Here is a 21,258-nt window from a genome sequence, read left to right as displayed (position 1 = left end):
GTTCTGAGCAAAATAAACATTTTTCGACATAACCTACCAAGTAACCTTACAAAATGAATTTATGACACCACAATGAACGGAATGCTTGCATAATCGGAAACGCGATCTTCCATAATGAAATCAAGCGTTAAATTTGAGCAATGTCCAATGAAAAACGTGGGAACATTAAAGGAACGAATGCAATGTTATGATGAGAGAGAGAGAGAGATTGGGCGATACTATATTTGTATAGTATGTTTTAGCAATGGAGAGAGAAACTATGGCAACGTCAAGAAACATCCAGTTACTTGTGTTTTCCCGTCAAAGTTCTCGTGCTGCTCCTCACATCATAGAGAATGCTTTTGCGGATTTAGATTCGATCAACCTACCCTAGCTGTCACAACATTTACTGCCATTAATTCGAGCTGACTTTTAACAACATGAATTACAAATATGAATGTGTAAAAATTAAAGAAATTATCATTACCTCGTATGGTGATGCAATAATAAGCCTGTTCATAACGGAAAATGAGTGAATATTGCCGTTCTGGTAAACAAACAGTACTACACCAAGATATCCACACACTATCTTTTAGATATCTTTGAACAGAGTCATCTGAGAAATTCTGATTGCTTTGGACATGCATGGTGTTTTTCAAGTATCTGAATGTTTTTGTTTTGCAGATTTAACATATATAATTTGCATTGTATTTTCATTTTCTATAGTAAATTTACCAAGATTGTGTTTTCTGTAAGAAAAAATTTAAATTTGATGAACGAAATCTAATGAAAACTGTATCCTCACTTTCCTTGCTGAGTGTACCTCATCTGATGCATCACTGTACGGCCTTTCTGCTGATATGTATATCTACCTTTTATATGCCATGTAAAAAATGTACATATTTTTATGCTTGTCAGAAAACACAAATCTTGTATGGACGCAGCGGGGGCCTTGGGTCGCCTGCTACCTCTCTGTCCACATTTTGTAGAGAATAATAAAGTCAGTCTTTCACTCCTGACTTTTCTTGAAGCCTCACACCCCCTGTTGTGCCTACCAGGTCTGAGGGGTTGAGAGGCTCAGCCAAATATCCAGTGAGATCTGCTTCTGAACGAACATTATGAATCTCCTCTCTTGAGGATAATGCTCACCCATGCATCACTAATGTTACACTACATAGAACAAAGCTTTACTAGCTGGGGCCATGTATTCCCCCATGGAGTGCCAGTTCTTCTGGTGAAATGAGTTCCTTCATCACTTTCACCCAGGGTCCCTGGCACCTTTTGAGCCAGGATACGGCTCTAAATTTCCTTCCTAGTATGACCTCTAAATTAGTCATCTCTGCACTGGTAAAATTTGCAGAGAGCTGCCAGAAACTCTACAGTGGGACATAACTAGAGGGGCAACTGCATGATAGCAGGTCTTACTGGCACTGTCCTGACTCGGTGACTGGGGTTGTGAGTGGTAAGATGAGCCATGGAAGCCTGCTCTGTTCCTGTCTGGTTTCACGGAGGGTTGTCTCCACACTCTGCTCCCCAACTGAGATGAGCAATCCTTGCTGGTCCTATGAACTGTCTTAATCTTGATGAAGTGTCAGGAGCGGTACACCACACTGTTCCGTCCGACCTTCGAGGAGGAATGGTTAGTTAGTTATAAATGATTTGTATAACCAGACCTCTGAACTCTTTTAGGGTTCTTCCCAGGCTGGAAGAGGAGGAATGGTGAGACAAGTCATTCCTTCCTTAACAGGGGTGACTCTGTACCAACTTGCTGGAGTAGGAGCAACACTCCTCCTCCTCCTTAAGCAAACTTTCCATGGCAAAGATTTCACTGAAATGATTGACAATGGCTGGGAGGAGTCTGACCCTGTTGGCGGGGGATCTCTGTCTCGACCGGCTTGGAGGCTCTTGGGTACGCTCTTCTCTCCTCTGGCAACTGACTGGCTGGGAGGACTACAGCAAATCCAGTCTTCTCTTGTTGCTTCTCGGCCTAAGGTCCTAGGACTCTGTCATGACGTCTGCCCGCTCACTGTGCTTCAGGTAATATTAAATTCCTTCCAGAACATGCTCAACCTTCCTTTAACCTTACGATTTAGGTAGGGGAAACAAATCTTTAGTGGGCGTGACCGGTAACGAAGGAGGCAAATGCAGAGGCACAGAAGAGAGGTCCAGGGAGATGATCAGTCGGTTCTCCAGAGATGGGGAGGTTTTCTTCCTCCATCTCTTCTCATATTTTACCCACTGAGGAGACTATCATATGCAGGAAAGCTTGCAGGAACATTTTCAACCCCAACATGAAATGCACGCCAAGCAGGGGTCCACTGAACATACAGTAAACTTACAAGGCTTATCCTTGCCTACGCCAATGCACTTTGGACTTTCAACTTTTTTCCATCTCCATACACCAGAACTTTGTGGAGGGAGAAAGAAAGGAAAAAATGCACTAGGCAGACATGATGTCGAGAGCATGCATGTCCAAGTGGGACCCAAAAAAACACCAACACAATTTCCCACACTGAATCCTCAGGGAAAACTCACAAAACACTTTCCGTAAGCAGGGAGAGTAAACCCCTTAACAACACACTTTTTCATGGAAATGAATTCATCTGTATGGTTAGAAAGGGAGACACTACGTGAAACATGAAGAATGCTTAGGGGACACCACTTTCTTGTCTGAGACCAGAAAAATACTGGCATAGCAAAAAAACAATCCTTGTGTGGGAAGAAGAGACGTCTAGTTATAACGGAAGAACGGCCTGATGATAACAACATACTTAGATATATGAACAGCCATGCCACTAAGTATAATGAAACGGTATGATTGAACATGTGAGATGAAACCAGAAGCATGCGAAAGGCACAGCAGCTACGAACACAATGGGAGAAAGTAGGTTTGCTCCAGGTCACACATGACCATTGGCCTAGCGATAGGATTTTGTTTGTTCAGAGAAGAATCAGACAGCTGGCAAGTGCTGTGTGTGCTACCCCACATATGAAAGTGTAGGTTTGTATTCAAGTTGGAACAACTGTACTGAAGTTGAGATTTGATTTATTAAACTATAGACAAATCCTTCACATACGTCACCTAGGTGGGGTTCTAAATAAACTGGTTAAACTAAAATATAGTACTGTAATAGTAACAATTACGATGCTTAAAAAATGAAAGTTTGTACAACCCACTGCAAAGCCGAGAAATACTAAAGTTTTTCAGTAGCCCTTCACTAATACTTAAGGTTACATTTTTAATGACCCATTTGCAAACCTATCATGTTAACATTACACTTATTCCATATTTTTTTTAGATATAGATTTCACATTTACTTTCCATATAGCCCTATAAATTGAGAATGTTGAAAAACAGCAGCCACTTACACATGTATTTTTAACAATCACATTCTTCTAAAAGCTGCTGCTTATCTGTTCTGATTTAATCCTAGACAAATGTAAGTAAAAAGCTTAAACTAATTGTCCCCTGCATTTCTAAGTCAAAATTCCTACCACATAGAACTATATATACAGTACATTATGTACACAGTAATGTGAGTTTTCTATACTTAACCCTTCTGAGCATTATGGTCTCTGGTATAGCCAGACTGTATCAATTCCACTTCCAAATGAAGCTATGGGTTGCCAAGTTGGCAGAGGAAATCTGCATGCAACAACAAGACCATCAGAGGACAGCTCTTGGACCAATTTCCTTTCCAGTTGTGGCATCTGTAATGATGTATATAATTAGGAAATTTTGTTAACTTTTAGTATACAAAACTTAATAGGTCTAAGGTAGAATAAAATAAATATGAGGAAAAACAGCACCTTGATGATCATACGTGAGGTATTATAGTAACCTTATTATGCTCCCAAGACTCAAAGGATTGACTCTTAAAGGTTACCCGCAAATAAAATGTAGTACACAGTGTTATAAAGGTACGTGAGTTCAAAGGCATAAATGAGAAGATAATGAACCAATTGCGAACTTTAGGCTTATGAAATGAAGTTGGAAAGCCAAGACAGTGATCTGAAAATGAGATGAATTGCAAGGTTGTAAATAAATAGGAACAGAAGAAAATCTAAAAGTTGCATTAGAAGTACCAGCAGGATGGAAAACGAAGCAGGGATGGAGGTGAGTAAAATGTTAAAAAGTGGATGCAGTTTAGGCATTGATGGAACAATGCAAACGTGCTTCTGAATTATCTACACTGCACCATGTGAGACCTGTAGGGATAGTGTCATCAGTGCAGTTCCTCGCTGGGTGAGCAGGTTCCGTTCTCCGCTACCACTCTGTTGGTCGCGAGTTCGAATCTCCGACTGGCCAGTGAAGAACAAGAGGAATTTGTTTCTGGTGATAGAAATTCATTTCTCGCTATAATGTGGTTCGGATTCCACAATAAGCTGTAGGTCCCGATGCTAGGTAACCAACTGGTTCTTAGCCAAGTAAAAATAAATATAATCCTTCGGGCCAGCCCTGGGAGAGCTGTTAACCAGCTCAGTGGTCTGGTTAAACTAAGATATACTTAACCTTGGGAATTAAAGTTCTTTGCATTGTCCCTTTAGCCCTAGCTACAGCCCTTTCATTCCTTTTACTATACCTCCTTTTATATTCTCTTCCATCTTGCTTTAAACCCTCTTCTAACATTTGTTTCATATTACAACTGCGAGATTCCTCTTGTTACACCTTTAAAACCTTTTTACTCTATTTCCATTTCAGTGCTGAATGTAATCTCATGGGTACAAGAGTTCTGCCTTTGGCTTAAATTTTAGATTCCATCCCAGGGGGGTAATGCTGTCAGTGCACCTGACGTGGTGCAATTTAGGCTTACTTGGGTCTTTGCAGCGTCCCTTCAGCCCTCAGCTGCAACCTCTTTCATTCCTTTTACTATACCTCCATTCATATTCTCTTTCTTCCATCTTACTTTCAACCCTCTCTAACAGTCTGTTACACCTTTTAAACCTTCTCATTGTCAATTTCCCTTTCAGCGCTGAATGACCTCATAGGTCCCAGCGCTTGGCCTTTGGCCTAGATTCTATATTCTATTCTATTCTATATTCCGTTTCATGCACCACGTAAGGTTCACTGATAACACTAACCTGAAATGAGAAGAGACCAAATCTGGTTGTGGTCTTTTGACAGCTCCCTAAACTGGATGTAAACACAAGATGACTGGCTTGATTTTGGATACAGTACAACCAATTTGAAAGTGGTGGCCTTTTGATTTATACATAGAACATCACATGTTTTTTCTGGTACAGTATTACTGTACACTATAAATGCAAGAGAAAGTAGTGATGTAACCTTCCTACCTGAGCTTAGTGCTCAGAACTTGGTTACTTGATCATGCAATGCTCTAACCCCTTGAACTTTTCTAGCTATCATGGCTGACAGTAATTCCATACAATTTCTTGCAAAATTTAAGCTATTCTACACTTGGCATTCATTTAAATTAATGAGAGTCAACTGCAGATTTGCCCACCAAACAATTTAAATGGAATTAGGGTAATTTTTATTGTACAACAAGAGTAGAGTATTGGTGATAAATAGGAAACCCAATTAGCCCTCAGTTATGTCTGGCAGTAGAACACCAGTCCATAAGAACAGAAGATGGAAGGTTTTCTATTGCTCTCTTCTCTGATCAACCCAGCACCTCTTAAGAGGTTGGCGCACGCTCACACAAGTCTGTTGGTGCTAGTGTATATAGTAAAATAACTACTAAACTAACACCTGTAGAAAAAAATGAGACTACTTTTATAAGAGGAATTTGATGACAGTGAAAGTGAATGTGAAAACGACATTCTTGATGGCTTGTCCTGGTCAGATAGTGATCAGCATGAAGGAGAAACTATTGTTGAAGAAAAAATCCATCAGGGTAGAGGGTCTATTTGACGCCGGAAACGGGGAGGGTTGGGTCGTCGTCGTCATCCTTTAGCTCCTCATCTATTGGATGAGATGTTTTTATGCATTGTTCGGCACTGGCAACGGATGATGGTTGGACTGATGGCCGTGATTTTGTCCCAAATTTGTGTTTACTGGGTCAACAGGGCTTCTATCTTTACTTGCTCTGGATGACACATTGCAAAACAGAAAACATGCACAGTACCATACAGTAAATCAACCAAAATAGTATAAAAATTCATATAACTTGTTCACACCAAAGACAACGGACAGGGCAGGAAGAATTCTGACAAAAAAACATTCCAACTTCTGGTGGGAACCACGCGATTATAAACAATCCATCTGGGTTAACCAAGCATTATTCTTTTGTTTATTTTGAATGCTGATCACACCTAACAACATGAAGATGTAAGCTAACTTTAGATTCATCTCAAAAAATATAAATTCCTAAAATGAAGAAAAACACTACACTTACCATCTCTTCAACCCCAAATATCACAATATTTTTGTAATTAAGTAAGTTGAGTTTCCAAAGATCATGAGTTATGAAAGACGTTGATGAAGACACTCCACTTCTCCAAGCTTTCCACCGTGAATACCACACAAGCCATGGGTTTAGTTCCACACCTACACTTTCAAGTTGAGCTTTTTGAGCAGCTGCCACAACCTGAAAAATTAAATAAAATATTTTTCATAATTTATTGTCCTGTTTGGTTACAACTAAAATGTGGAATTGTCTTTATGCATTTGTGGAATCTTCTGATCTCCAAATATTTAAGCAAGAAGGAAATTCATTCCTGGACTCTGCTGAGGTCTCCTGAATTTCAGCTGTACCAGATTTTTCTATTTCTCTTAATTATTCATTTATCACCCTTTCCTATTACTTATGCTCTCTTTGCAGGCTTATTTCCCTTTGGAGCCTTCTTGGGTTTTTAGTCTGTTAACTTTGTCCTTAAAAGTTTTCAGCTGAAGTTTTAAAAGAGAGAAAGAATAATCTTTGACATTTATCAGTCTAACAGGATAAAGCAATTTGTCAACAGTTTAAAAAAGATTCAGTAAGGATGAGGCCTAAATCACAATCAGCTGATTGTAGGTTAAAATCTCTTTGTTAAGTTCAAAAACTTCAGAAAAGCAGATGAAAGGATAAGTCCACTGTTATGCAATTTGACAATAGACATTTTGTTAAATTTGTAGGAGGAACTGCACGTTACTTTCCAAGGATATCTGCAACTGTATCTGTGCTATTTTTTAACTCTGATAAAGTTCTTTTGTAAAATATGCATGGATAAAATCCCTGTTATAAAATTCAACAATAGATATGTGGCTGAATATTTAAGAAGAATTGTACAATACTTTTCAGAGATATTTATAATTACATCTATGCTATTTTTTTAAATGTCACTTAAACCTTGTCATAAATTATTTTTAGCTCACTTGTCTTAATGCATATTATAACAAATACAATACATCACAGCAAGTTGGCTGGACCAAATCGTCCTATACTATAGATCTGCAACCAGTTGGCTGCAGTGAGCTGGGTTGCAGCCAACTGTCCTAGACTCAGTCAAGGGGCTCAACAACTGTTAAAGCATTAGTCAAGACTGTAGTCAGTTGGACAATAAAGCGCATATAGGGAAGATGTGTGTTTTCATTACTCCGACTCATGAAAGAAAGAAAGGTACCATTAATGTTAAAGTAAGTCAAATTAACAAAATACTACCACACCAGTAACTCTAATAAACTTTAAGAGATTATGGGCCCAGGATATGCCCAGAGTGCCAAAATTCAGCAAACAGTGAGAAAAGTATTGTGAAAGTGAGGGGAAAACTTTGGAAGGAAGTCGAACGACATCGAGCGCTATGACCTATGAGAGCCCATGACGCTGTGAGATACACAACATGGCAGGTGAAGACAGAAAGAAAAATACATGAGATTCTGGATGAATCAAATAATTTTCATTGGGCGAAGAGAACTAGAGCCACACTCACCCAGAAAAGGTGGTGGGAATGTACTGACCCAGGATACTCTGAAGATCAAGATGACTGGACGCAACTACAACTTCAAAGAAATAATGATGCACTCAGCTATACCACACAAAGAGTGGATAATTTGGATGTGGACGACATCATTGAATGCACCAAAGCAAAGGATGCATGGAAAATTTTGAATTGGATATATTCCAAATACAGTACTTGATGTGCTGGAAGAATTGTATAGATGCAGAAAAACTAAAGCACTGCCTATGAGGGAATACATAACCTAAGTAAGGTCCCGGTTTACGACGGGGTTCCGATTGCGCGTCATAACCCGAAAATCGTCGTAAGCGGAGAAAATCGTCAAAAATCATAAGAAAACCTTACTTTTAATGCTCTGGGTGCATTGAAAACGACGTAAACTGCATTATTATTGAGTTTTACATAAAAAAACTTCAAATTATGATTATTCTGCCGTTTTGGGGCCATATTTCTTCCGTATCGATTATATGGAACATGCGTGCGTGAAGTCGGGAAATTTTCTGATGAATATATTTGAATCACTGATAGGGGACTGCCTGTAATCAGATTGGCCAGAGATGCAAATGCAGCTCTAGGAGAAGTGGCTCAATTTGGAGACTCACTGGTAGCTGTGTTTGTGCTTAGAGGTCTTAAACATATTCCCAAGTATCAAATTTTGTTGAAGTCACAGTTCTCAAAAACTGAAGATTTAAATATAAAAAATGAAGTCAGTACTGTTTTTTGAGGAGAGGCAAGATAAACTCGAGGCAAGAAAAGAAAAGGAATCTTCAGTCTATAAAACAAGCATCAGAAGAGTGTCACAAAAAGAAGAGGGAAATTCAAGCTCAAATTACAGAAGAGAAGATGGCTCAAGAGGCTCAAAGAAAGAAGATAAAAGTTTTGTCTGTTATTCTTGTAGCATAAAATGAGTCCAAAGAAGAGGGGCTAACAGAAAAGATTTCCCAAATAAAAATAAATCCAAAGGTAATTGCTGCTGTAATTGAAAATGAGAGTAAAAAGACAGAAAAGGTGAATGCAATTGTGAACAAATTATCAAATAGAAAAAAATTCCAAATTAATATGGAACTTGGATTCTGGTGCTAGTGATCACATAACACCTCATAAGGACATACTTGATTTTGACAGTAGCATCACAGGTAACGTAAAGTGGGGTGATGAAAAGACGCCTTCAGTCTTGGGGAGAGGAAAAGTGATTATTAAAATGAAAAACCAGTATGGTGGATATGAGTTAACCTTATAAGACACTATGCTCCAAATCTAGATCAAAACTTCACGTCTGAAAGAAGATTTGATGAAAAGGGTTTCATGCTACAGTAGTTACTTACAAAGGGGTTAAACAAGTGAAAGATGTGAAACAAGTATCTCTGAAAGGATACTGGAATGAACAGCAAAGATGTATCAATGCAAAACCAAGAAAATTTTGCAAGGAAATGAAGCAAAATTAAAGAAGAATGAAGATATAAAAATTACAGGGAACAGAGCAGCCATAAATTTGTGGCACAGAAGATTTGGCCATGTACTAGCCTTGCCCGAAGTTTGTGAAGCAAAGGGAAAATTTGAAGACTGCACCACATGCATGGAAGGTACATCCAAAAAGAATCCAATTCCTGCAAGTGATTCAAGGAGTAGGGGAGTGCTAGAAATAGTACATAATGATATTTGTCAGATTCCTGAACCATCATCTCACAGAAGTGGAAGCCACTACTTGGCCACCTTTCCGGACAACCATTTAAGGTACAGTGAAACTGCTACACTGAAGAAAAGTTAAACAATGGAGAAATTCAAGGAGTACATGGCCAGGCCAGAGAGAAAACACAACAGACTTTTGCAGTGCCTCCACACTGACAATGGGAGTGAATATGTCAGCAAGGAATTTTCGGCTTTTTTTTACAGAGAGGGGAACAGAAAGACGGCTGATGATCTCGCACACTCCTCAGCAAAATAGAAGGGCTGAACACCTAAACCGGAGTATACTGGCCATAGCAAGATGCATGATGATCGATTCTGGAGTACCACACAAGTTCTGGACTGACACCCGTCTTCATGCAAAGTACATCAAGAACAGAACAATGTCAACAGCCATAAATGAGATTCCAATTGTGCTGTAGAATGGGAGAAACCTCAAACGTGACAACCTGAAATTGATCAAAGCGTTTGGCTGTGAAGCTAGGGCTAAGCTGAGGGAAGTTTGAGAAAGATATGTCTACATGGGAATGTCCAAACCAAAAGGGATGTAAGTTGTGGAGCATCAACAAACAAATCATGATCAATGCCATAAATGTTGACTTCAAAGAAGAGATTTACCCTTTCAAGATCAAGGAACCAGCTGTGAAAACCACAACAAAGAAGCAAACAACAACTCTCCTCTTATCCGACTCTGACACTGACAACACCTACCGGGAGAGCCTTTTCTCTGATGATGAATCCAACAACAGAAACCAGGAAAACAATCAAGAAAATCAAGAAGAAATTCCTGAAAACCCAGAAAATCAAGAAAATCATCAAAAAAATCAAGAGAACCATGATGAGGAATCCAATTTGAGGTCCCAAAAGACGAAGAAACCAAAAAAGTGCAGACGTTGTAAGGTCAAGACAGATTTCTAGCATTTGCCAAAAGATCCACTGACTGTCAAAGAAGCACTCAATTGTCCTGACAAAGACAAGTGGGAAGCTGCCATGCAGCAAGAAATGGAAAGATTAGAAAGCATGGGCACATGGAAAATAGTACCAAGACCAACAGCACAAAGTGATTGACTGCAAATGGGTACTATTCAGAAGAAAAACAATGAGCTCGGTGAGGCGATGGTACACGAAGCAAGGCTTGTGGCCATGGGGTTCTGCCAACACCTGGTGTGGACTATCTTGAGACTTATGACCCTGTAGTGAGGAAATCAAGCATCAGACTACTATTGGCCTTAGCTGCTGAAAATTCACGATCTGTTGAACAGCTTGATGTAAATTCAGCCTACCTCAACAGTGGACACAAGAAAATCATATTTATGGAACAACCAAATGGATGTGAAGTTGCAAACAGAAAACATATTGTTTGTAATGTGGAGAAAAGTATCTATGGCTTGCTTCAAAGCAGTAGAAACTGGAATAAAGAACTGAACAAGAAGCTGCCAAATTGGGCATGATTAGATCTGAATTTGACTGATGCATCTACAATGAAGCAAAAACAACAATTACTGGAGATCATGTAGATGATTTTACCATTGTTGGAAATTCAGATGAGAATTATTTCAAGAAAGAATTAAAGAATTATTATGCCGTAAAAGACCTAGGAGAGGATTCAAATATTCTTTCCATTAAATACGTCACAGAAGATCCATTAAAAATTCTGATTCACCAGAGAGACTACAGTATATTCAAGAAGTGCTGATAAATCAAAATCTTACTGAATCAAAAGGGTTGTCAAGCCCATTAACCCTAAATTTTAGACAAAAAGTCTCAGAAGATGAAAAATGTAGTGCAACAGGATACAGAGGAATCACTGGTAGCTTGCTAAACCTAGTAAACTGCACTAGGTCGGACATTGCTTTTGCCACCAGAGCACTGTGCCAGAAAAATCAAAAACCTCACAAACAAGATCTGAAGAATGCAAAACATCTGCCAAGATATCTCAACAAGACTCAAGATTTAGCCATTTGCTACAAGAAAACTCAAGAACGCCAAACAGCATGGGTGGATGCAGATCATGCAAATGACCAAGATGGAAGAAAATCCATCACTGGATTTGTAATAATTCTAGCAGGCAGACCAATATCACGGAGAAGCAGGAAGCACAGAATAACTACACTCTCAACAAATGAAGCAGAGTACGTAGTACTTTGTGAAGCAACAAGAGAAGTACAGTAAACCCCCCATACTCGCATTCTCACAATTCGTGGACTCACCGATTCGCAGATTTCTCTAAGGAACATATATACACATTATTCACGGAAAATTTGCCTACTTGCAGTATTTTTCACTGATAAAAATTCACTAATTACTGTATTTTCATATCATTATCTTTTTTTGTGATAAAACTATTAAAATACTCATGTATAAGCATTTTTAGAAGGTTTTTTTTTTGTTTGAACTATCAAAATAGGTAGTTCTAAGTGTTTCTGGAGGGGTTTTAAGTATTGGTGGATTTTAGCTATTTGCAGGGGGGTGTAGTACGCATCCCCCGCGAATACAGGGGCTTACTGTAGTTTACTTCGGAAAGCTGCTTTGGGAACTTGGATTCAAGAATTTTGTCAACCAACCAACAGAAGCAAATGTTGACTATCAGGGTGCCATAGCCTTAGCAAATGACACTCATTGCTCTGGGAGATCAAAGTACTTTGACACCCAAAAGTACTTTGTACTAGAGCAAATCAACCTGAGAAAAATCAACATCATGTCATCAAGTACGTTCCATCAAAGAAGAATTTGGCTGATCTTCTTGCCACAATCATCTGTGCAGGGAGGACCCAAGAACTAATCATGTACAGTATTATGTATTGACAAATTTGCAAGTTTCAATTTACCAATTAATGTTAATCTGTAGTTTATTTATTCTATTACTAATACTCATTGTTTGCACATATCCATCATTATTTACTAGTTCTAAGCGCAGCTATAAACTGTCAATGTTTGACATCTAATCAAATCCTTTAATTACAGCTTTGTAATCTCTTCAACATCTTATTTTTGTGTACATACATCATTTCATGTGCTTATTTGCATTTACTTAATTAGAATACTTTCTTTGTTGTAAAATGTCCATGCTGTAAAATGTCCATATCTGATGTTTAAGCAAATAATTTTATTACAGCATTGTATCCTGTTCATCATGTTATTTTTGTGTGCTTCTATGTCATTTCATACATTTAAATATTAGTATGTACTCAATTGGAATATTTTTTTTAATGTTAAAGCAAAATTTTGTTTTTGTTTTTTCTTTTAATATAAATTTTTTTCTTCTTTACTCATGTTATAAGGAGAGGTGTTAAAATATTAGTCTAAACATGATTCTCAGTTCGTCTCTTTCATTTGTTTAATTTTTAAATTTATCGCCAAGCATCAGTGAACGAGATGGGTAGGTCGTGGCATACCAGAATGTAAACAAACCCCGCCTGAGATGACGGAGAGACTGTAGTCAGTTGGAAAATGAAGTGCATAAAGGGCAGACATGTTTTTTTATTACTCTGGCTCATGAAAGAAAGAAAGGTAGAATTAATGTTAAAGTAAGCCGAATTAACGAAAGAATACCACACTAACTCCAATAAACTTTAAGAACAACCCCTCATTTCAGTTACGTTTTGGAGTATCAGTATCCATTATATGATAGTTTGGGTTATCCAATGCAAAGAGCCTAGCTGCCTCATGCACGGCAATGATTAAAAAGCATATCCATTGTTCTCAAACTTTGGGCTGAGCCATACCCAATGCACCCAATATTCCTGTCATGGATTTAATTTTCCTTGCAAACTTTCATTTCATTTACATATTTTTCCTTTATCCACACACAATTCATATCTCTAACTTACTTCCTAATCATGCTGACCTTCACTTGAACTTGGTCACTTTTGTGGCCTAGTTTACTCTACAAAAGAAAGTGGCTATATTAATATTATGAATAAATATTTCTTCTTTCATTTTAAGCTGCACAGTACAATATTGTTACTGTACACATTTACCATGTCCTAGCCTTATTTTCCTATCAATTCCTCACTCTTAGCATTCTATTCATCAGAAGTTACTGAGCAACATAATGGCCCTTAGACTTACACCAAAGGTACATTAGAAACAAAGTGTCATAATTCAAGTTATAATAAATGTCACAGACCCATGGAAAACAACCAGCAAAAGGCTATCTACTGTAAGCCAATCTAAACCTCATCCCAAATTAATGGACATTTGTTATCAAACAAGAGCTAAATTTTTAAAAAATCTTGAAAGCACCATATTCACTCACAATTCGGCCATCACCACTGCCAAGATCAACTAAGCGCCCACTGCGGCCCCTTAATGCCCTCAAGACATTATTCACTTGCTCTGTGGTAGCTGGTACATATGGTAAACATACCTGTTAAAAGAAAATGTACATTGGTTTGTTTGTTTATGGAAAATATTGTTCTCTAAAAATTACAAATAATAAGTCTTGTTTTTAAGCACAGAATAATGAGTAATATCAAACCACAGTCAGGCTATGGTTACAGTGGATCCGAATTCAGACGAAAAATTTTTCGTCCAAATTTGTGCGAAATTTTCGTCCGAACTGTGTGGTTTCAGTGCCTCCGTCTATTCGGACGAATCTCGTCAGTTGGTGAGAAGTAAAGTGAGTGATAGGATGGAAGATCTGTACCTCTTGGAAAAGTCCTCTGTTAAAAATCTTACTGTTTGGAAGAACTGAGAATGTGAATCCATTATTCACTACAAGAAACACGGACGGCGAGCACCATAAACTTTTTCCAGAACTTCTAAGGCAACTGAATAAGTTCCATGAGTATCATAGAATGACACCACATACATTTTTTTACATCCTTAATGCAATCTTGAGGTCTCTATTGTGATAATTTTTCTCCTTTAAATCCCACAGACTCCTCTTTTCAAAAACTAAACTAATAAGCTGCTCCACATCCATGCCTGATGAAGGGTAGTTCGTGACTGTTCGGACGAAAAAACAAAATTTTTTGAAATGCCAAATTGTTTGTCCGAATTCGTCCGAAGTCGTCCGAAAAGATGCTGCCAGTGTAACCACTTCCTATGTATTCCATTATTTTGATTGTTCGTCCGAATTCGGAAGAAAAATTTTTCGTCCAAATTCAGATCCACTGTAACCATAGCCTAACTGAAATGCTATAATGAAAGACCTGAGAAAGAGTGCGGTACGATAATGTCATGGATTATGTAGGGTGCCAGGGGAAGGGGGCGTGGCCAAGTGAGATTCTTAAAATACGTCGACTATACGTAGCCATAAACTCATGCTCAGTATTACCTGATCTAGGTTTGTTTTTCCTTAGAGCAGTATGCAAGGGTCAAGCCTTAGCGCAACTCATAGCCTCCAAAACACTATCACCAGCTAACAGTTTTTCGTTTATCTATACAGGCAGTCCCCAGTTAACGGCAGAGGTTCCATTCCCGGCCAAGCGCCACTAACCAAAAATAGCCGATAACCTAAAGTTGTCGATAATTATGGTAATAAATGGGGTTTACAAAGTTGTAAGTGCCAATAAACCACCTGTGCTTATCGGCGCTGATAAACCACTTATTGATGCTAATAATATCGGCGCTGAAAATGGTTTACTGTCACTGAAAATCTGGTTAACCATGTCATTAGCCAAGCGCCATAAAGCCAAAACACTGTTAACCGATGCTGCCAATAAGTGAGGACTGCCTGCATTAACAATTTTTCTATTTCATCTATTATGGGAGACCTCTGTTTTGTCAAACTCATAACCCCCTTAGCAACACTAGCACATTTTAATGCCTCTTCATGCTTTAAAAATGTATTTATGGTGGATCTCTGTAGGTTAATATGAGACACTAAATAAGTCACATGAATGCCTCTCATACTTTTCAATAATCTTTTTTTTAAGTTCAATTGTAGTTCTTACCGTTTTCCTTTTCTGCTTGTCTGCAATGGTTTTCTTGGGACCCAAGTTTTTAGTTTTTTAATAGTATAAAAGGCCACAAAATCTAAGAAAATATATCACAACACTCAGAGCACAGCTGTGCAAGGTTTAAACAACCCCCGCAGGAACAACACTAACTGGTGCCAACTAACCGAAACACTTTCGGTTTATTCAGTCGGATTCCAGTTTTTTGTTTGGGCTCCGATGCAAAATTTACTCAACATTTCGAAATCTGATTATGTTGAGGACTGGGGTTCGACTACTAACATTCCTTCAAAACCTGTTTCAGTATAACTATTGTAACTGACTAAATGTGGGCAGTCCAATCTGGATACTAAAGTGACTCGCCTACAGGGAAGCCAGGATGCAAAAGCAATGACTTCCAGTCCTCTGTCCCGAGTGAGGTTTCTTGTTAACTTCTGTAGCATGCCCTATAGCCATAGCTGGGACAAAAAAGATAAGCATTTACAGACTGACAGCAATACATGACAATTTTCTGAATTCAGGAGTGTTGTACAGTACACGTGGACATCACTCTCTAGCCACTACCTTCCCTAAGTACAGCCTACTTTTTCATTAAGTAGCTTTAGATCAGAAAGTCAGATGGAAGGAAACAAAAGGACCTAGAATTAATGCAAAACACTGAAAGCAATCCATTTTGGGTTGAAAGGACACCAGGAGAACTTTAATGCTGACCCCTGGGCCCTAAACAAGGCATAGTGCAGTGGCCCCCACCACTTGGAGTTTAATTTAAAAAAAAAATAAGAAAAACTAAGTCTTTAATGCATGATGTTTCTATACAAAAAAATAAATTATCACATAAAAGTATAAACAGTGTAAGTTTTATAAGTACAAGTAAAGGCAATTTTCATCACCATATTATGAAAAGTAAGTTAGAATTAAAATCTTTTATTATCCAGTGATATTGAATGTCTGTAAAACGAACAAAGCTCTCAACCGGTAGTGGAAAATGGGCACTTAAATTAAACTGTCACAAGTTTATTAACTCCCAACAATTTTCTGTATTATTACTGCAGCATTTGCTTCAACATTAAATTCTCACCTTCCTTAAAGCTGGTGTCACAAAAGGTGCAGCAATGACACTCAGCGCAACAGCTGCCCCTCCAGTAATTCCGACCAAAGCTAAACCTATGTTACTCTTTCGGATGTTTTGTTCCTGATGATTCCTGGAGAATATATAATGAAATCAGCAAGTTAGTCATACTGTATCAGCATTTATTCAAATCTCACCATTCCTACATGACCACATTTGTTCTAACATGAAATACTATCAGATATTAAACAGTAATAAATAGGGAGCCAGGTAAAGAAAGTAAAGTTAAAAGCTCTCAGTAATTATGGTGTACATTCGTGAGAGAAATCACATGTAAGTAAACTTACGATCAACAGGATACCAAAGAAAAAAATACAGAATTAATGATGGTAAGGGAGGGCAAATTGTAGATATTAACATAATAAACACAGAAAATTATATGACAATAAGCCAGTCTGACAGTGGCCTAGCAGTAGCCTAAGCCTTACCCTGCTGTTAGTCTTATTTTGTATTAGAGTAGTTAGTCTTATGTTGTATTAGATATCCTAACAAATGTACTGTAATTTTAGTTATCCAGGTTGTAAGTAGTGACCTCCATTAGGTTATTATAGGTTACTATTATACCTAAGTTAGCAGTTTTGGTTTGTTTTGAGGTGTTCCTAACTCAACAATTTTACCTAAAGCCATATTGATCATTCTCCAACAATTCTCCAACAGTGGTCACAATGTAACTATAATTTCACATACTTAAGGTGATGTTACCTGCTGAAATGACCAGTCAGCATTTAATTCTGATGTTCCATAAGGTATTACACTTTCCACATTTTCTGCTCCAGCAATGGTTACACCATCTTGGCTTGTGGTTGACTGTTTTCCTGTGCACCATAAGTCAGTTTTCAGATTTATCCAAGATATTTGGATATTTTTTAATATCAAGTTGTTTCTGAACTCTGTGAAGTGTCCTGAGTAAATATATATTAGATGGTGTCAAGACACCCTTTTCTGTATGAGGGAGGAGACTTCCTCCAATAGAGCCGAATGTCACTCGGAGCCTACTGAGTAAGCTGTCAATGTGATGGGAGAGGTGACTAAGGGGGAGGGGCAGCTCTCCAAGAATGAAATGACGTAGCCCTCCTTCAAAACATTCATAATCCAGGGCTCCTCTCCTCTTATCAGCCACCTCTCCCAAAACTCTAGTAGTCTGGCTCCTACAGGTGCACGAAGAACTTCTGTCTCACTTCCTATGTGCTGCTTTGGAAGAGCTCTTCTTGATGGCTCTGGATGAAAAAGCAGACGTTTGAGCGGGACCTGAATGGCGTCCAAGATCTCCCTCCACAAAAATGCTATTGCTGGAGGGGAGAGGTGGTCCTAGCTTGAAAAGGAGATGAGTCCTTGGGATGTCTCGATGACTGTGTCAGCAAGTCTTCAGTCGTCATCTTCTGTATGTCCGATGCTATCTCTTTCACAGCATCCTGAGGGAAGAGATGATTCTTGTCCAGAGGCAAGAACAGCAATGCAGACTTTTGGGTCTGGGTAATCCCCTTAGAAACAAAGGAGCACCAGAGCTCTCGTTTCTTCAGCACTCCAAAAGTAACGTAGGCAGAGAACTCTAGAGAACCAGCTCTAACAGCCTTGTCCACAAAGGACAGAACCCCAAGCCAGTCAGAGGCAACATCCGAAGCAAGATCTTGATGGTCCTCAATTTTCTTGACCAATGCACCCACAACCCAATCAAGGAAACCGAGGACTTCAAATATTTTGATTATGTCCTTAACCAGATGATCGAATTCTACGGACATAAACATGATTTTGGCCGATGAGAAAGCAGATCGATGAGACGAGTCAATAAGACTGGAGAAATCCCCTTGGCAGGAGGCAGCAACTCCCGGTCACGTAGAACAAGTACCTCCTGTGTACAAGACGAGAAGGAAAAGTGAAAGGTGCTTTACCCTGCTCTCTTTTGGCAGACAGCCAATCTCCCATTTCCTTAAAAGACTTAGAGGAGGATGAAAGGACCATCTTGGGGAGGCATGTCCCTGTCTTCTGGCTGGTTCCTCATTAAGAATGTCGAGACAGGAGAAGAAGGAGCAGCTGGGGCCAAAAAGTAAGGAAAATTTGCCATCAAACACTGCAGCAGGGCAGCATATGCTGAAGGAGATGCAGGTTCTGGGTCAGTCTCTTCTTCTGAGGAAATAGGAGACAGGTGCTCATCCTGAGCAAGTTTAGGAGAAGAAGGAGCTTTCTTAAGCAAGTCCATAATCTGGAACAACTGTTGTTTAATTTGGTTTTTCTATAATATTTTAGTTGCTTATCAAGAATTTACTGTTATTTTTTGTCGTTCGACTGCAATTAACCTGTAATTATCCTCAAAACTAATATGTTATTGTACGTTGGCCATCATAAAAAATGCTACTGCTCATGCGCAGTGTTACAGGCTAAGTAACATGGCCTGTTAGGTTAGGTTAGGGTACGTAAAGTTAGTACAGTTCCTTTTATAATAGTTTCCTTAGCCAATCCATCTTGAACATATGGCTCCCTAAGATCTGCACATGCGTGGAACCATTCCATAAGAACAATGAGGCAGTCCGGTCTTTCTAACAACGATTTCCCCCTTCCAACACCCTGCATTCTCAAAGGATCCCCAACCATGTCGGATAGAGACAAGCTTAATAACAAATGATCAACAATAAACACCACCACCTCAGGTAAAACTTTACTTTAGTTGAGTGGCCTGATTCCTGCCAGTCGCCAACTGGGACAGGTTTCTCATACATATATATACATAACCTTTCCTATAATGCCAGGTCCTGACCTAACCAGATCTTACCTACCTAACCTAACTAACGGCAACGTGCCCTGACCTGGCTGGGGAACCTTACCCCAACCTGGAACAACAGCTGACAGGAATCAGGCCACATAAGGTAAGTGAAGTTTTACCCCCACCTACTTCATCAGCAACATTAAAAGGGTAGAACTAAGTATAGGCACAGAGTTATTACTTAGAAATACCACTAAAAGTAGGCCTATAGGAAAAATCAATTCCCAAGACAATAGCCTAGTCTGTGTGGAGCTGTTCTATAGTTTTACCAAAGCCACTGTCATAGGTCATGGAAATACCATGGATTAACCTCATGCTAGGCCTAAACAAAACAAAAAAATCCTACCAGAAAAAATTGGCCAATTATATAGTACACTTTTTTAATGTAATATAGGTAAAAAAAAAAAAAAACATTTACTACACTTAGGATATAACCAAATTGGCCTAAATATATTTTGAAGTTCTGATGTTCTATAGAGGGTAGGATACGAGAATTCACCCAAACTCAGGAAATAGGCCTACTGACAGTTAGCCATCTCGTTACTGGCCTATTATTAAATATCAACCGATTCGTAGCTTCAATAGTTCACACAGACTACAATACACTTACTCCAACTAGGCCGGTATTGAAATCCGCCGAGCATTGCTTGGCTTGCCTATGAAAACAATGAAGGGCAACTTACTTTTCCCCTAAGACAACGTTTTCACCACGAATTATAGAACATATCTCACACACTTCGTTACTGTCTTTCTCTTGTTGCATGGCTGTCGAATTTTCGCCAAAAGAACTTCATCAGGTATATTCTAGCTCTCTGTCTAGTCTCCCATTTGGCCCGGAATCCTACACGAATGTTGAAGATGGAAGATGGATAAATTAACGGTAATAGTTCGGTACAGTTTGTCCCTTGTAACGGAACCTCTAATATTCACGCGATGTCCAGTAGCTCAACGTACCGTCATTTAATTTTTTCCAACATCTACAGTTATGCCATATTCTTTCTTATTAATTGTATTTCCCGTATTAAACTATAACTATACACCAACTTCATTTACGTTTTGCTTCCCTCGCAGTATCATTAAAAGGCCTAAAAAATTGTTAATTTTTGGGAAAATTAATGACTCGACTAACATACACCAGAGTATTATAGTTCAATAATATGAGCTTATGTAATAAGTCCGTCAATCACACGGCGTCAAATCTTGATTTTTGTCGTAAGATGGCACCACAGATAACGAAGCGGCTTACCCTCTAAACAAATGAGTTTTCTTTGAAGTTACTGTAAATAGAAAACGAAGGACCTAATAGTGTTGATGTACTGCATATTAAATGTATTTTAATATGTAAACCAACCAATTCAAATTAAAATTAAATGTTTCTGATGTTCGTTTACTTCGATGTCAAGTTTTTTTATGCAATACCAGCAACACTCCGATGAGCGCCGTGTTCGGTTACAGCCCCATTGGAATAAATGGTAAAATATAAGCAAAAGACAGTAAATATCCCGGTAACGGTAAATATGTGATAAATCTGAACATGAGTTTCGTACTAATCAAGTTAAGGAGGTTCTAAGATCACAGTTTAAAACTGCAATACCAATTAATAGTTTAAACAAAATATTAAAAAATAATTATACCTATATACACATCAAAAATGCCTTTTCGGGACTCGAAGTTATTTTTCAACTTTAAACCAAAAGTAGGCACATTAATTTCTATTTAGTCATTATAAAAAGTACTTACTAAAAAAAATACTTCCTGCCTACCATAGTTCTGGAGCAATTAAAAAAACGCATTTCTCTTGTAAGGTGTCAAAGAAACGAGCAGGTAAAGGTTACTGCTGATTTATTACAGATCCAGGCGGCTTATATTGTACTGACGCCGGGCCGTGAGAGACAATGGAATTG

The 21,258-nt window shown here is 38.5% G+C and overlaps 1 protein-coding gene across 2 annotated transcripts; it reads right to left on the bottom strand.

The window, feature by feature from the left end:
• Positions 1–763: 763 nt before the first annotated feature.
• LOC136839601 (ATP synthase subunit C lysine N-methyltransferase) lies at positions 764–20,299 on the bottom strand. 2 transcript variants are annotated; one of them, XM_067105878.1, is made up of 5 exons: positions 20,038–20,299; positions 16,546–16,669; positions 13,823–13,933; positions 6,339–6,530; positions 764–3,690 (listed from the first exon to the last, which is right to left on the bottom strand). In XM_067105878.1, the coding sequence occupies exons 1-5, from the start codon at positions 20,115–20,117 to the stop codon at positions 3,547–3,549; spliced, it is 651 nt and encodes a 216-aa protein (XP_066961979.1). In that variant the 5' UTR covers positions 20,118–20,299; the 3' UTR covers positions 764–3,546. The 2 variants fall into 2 exon arrangements, with proteins under 2 accessions (XP_066961979.1, XP_066961980.1); XM_067105879.1 differs by lacking the exon at positions 13,823–13,933 and having other exon boundaries at positions 20,038–20,284.
• Between the last annotated feature and the right edge of the window lie 959 nt (positions 20,300–21,258).

This window comes from Macrobrachium rosenbergii, chromosome 6 (genome assembly GCF_040412425.1).
Source record: "Macrobrachium rosenbergii isolate ZJJX-2024 chromosome 6, ASM4041242v1, whole genome shotgun sequence".
Lineage (NCBI taxonomy): Eukaryota > Metazoa > Arthropoda > Malacostraca > Decapoda > Palaemonidae > Macrobrachium > Macrobrachium rosenbergii.
Note: the sequence above shows the minus strand (reverse complement) of the source record. Positions and strands in the feature narration are given on the sequence as shown.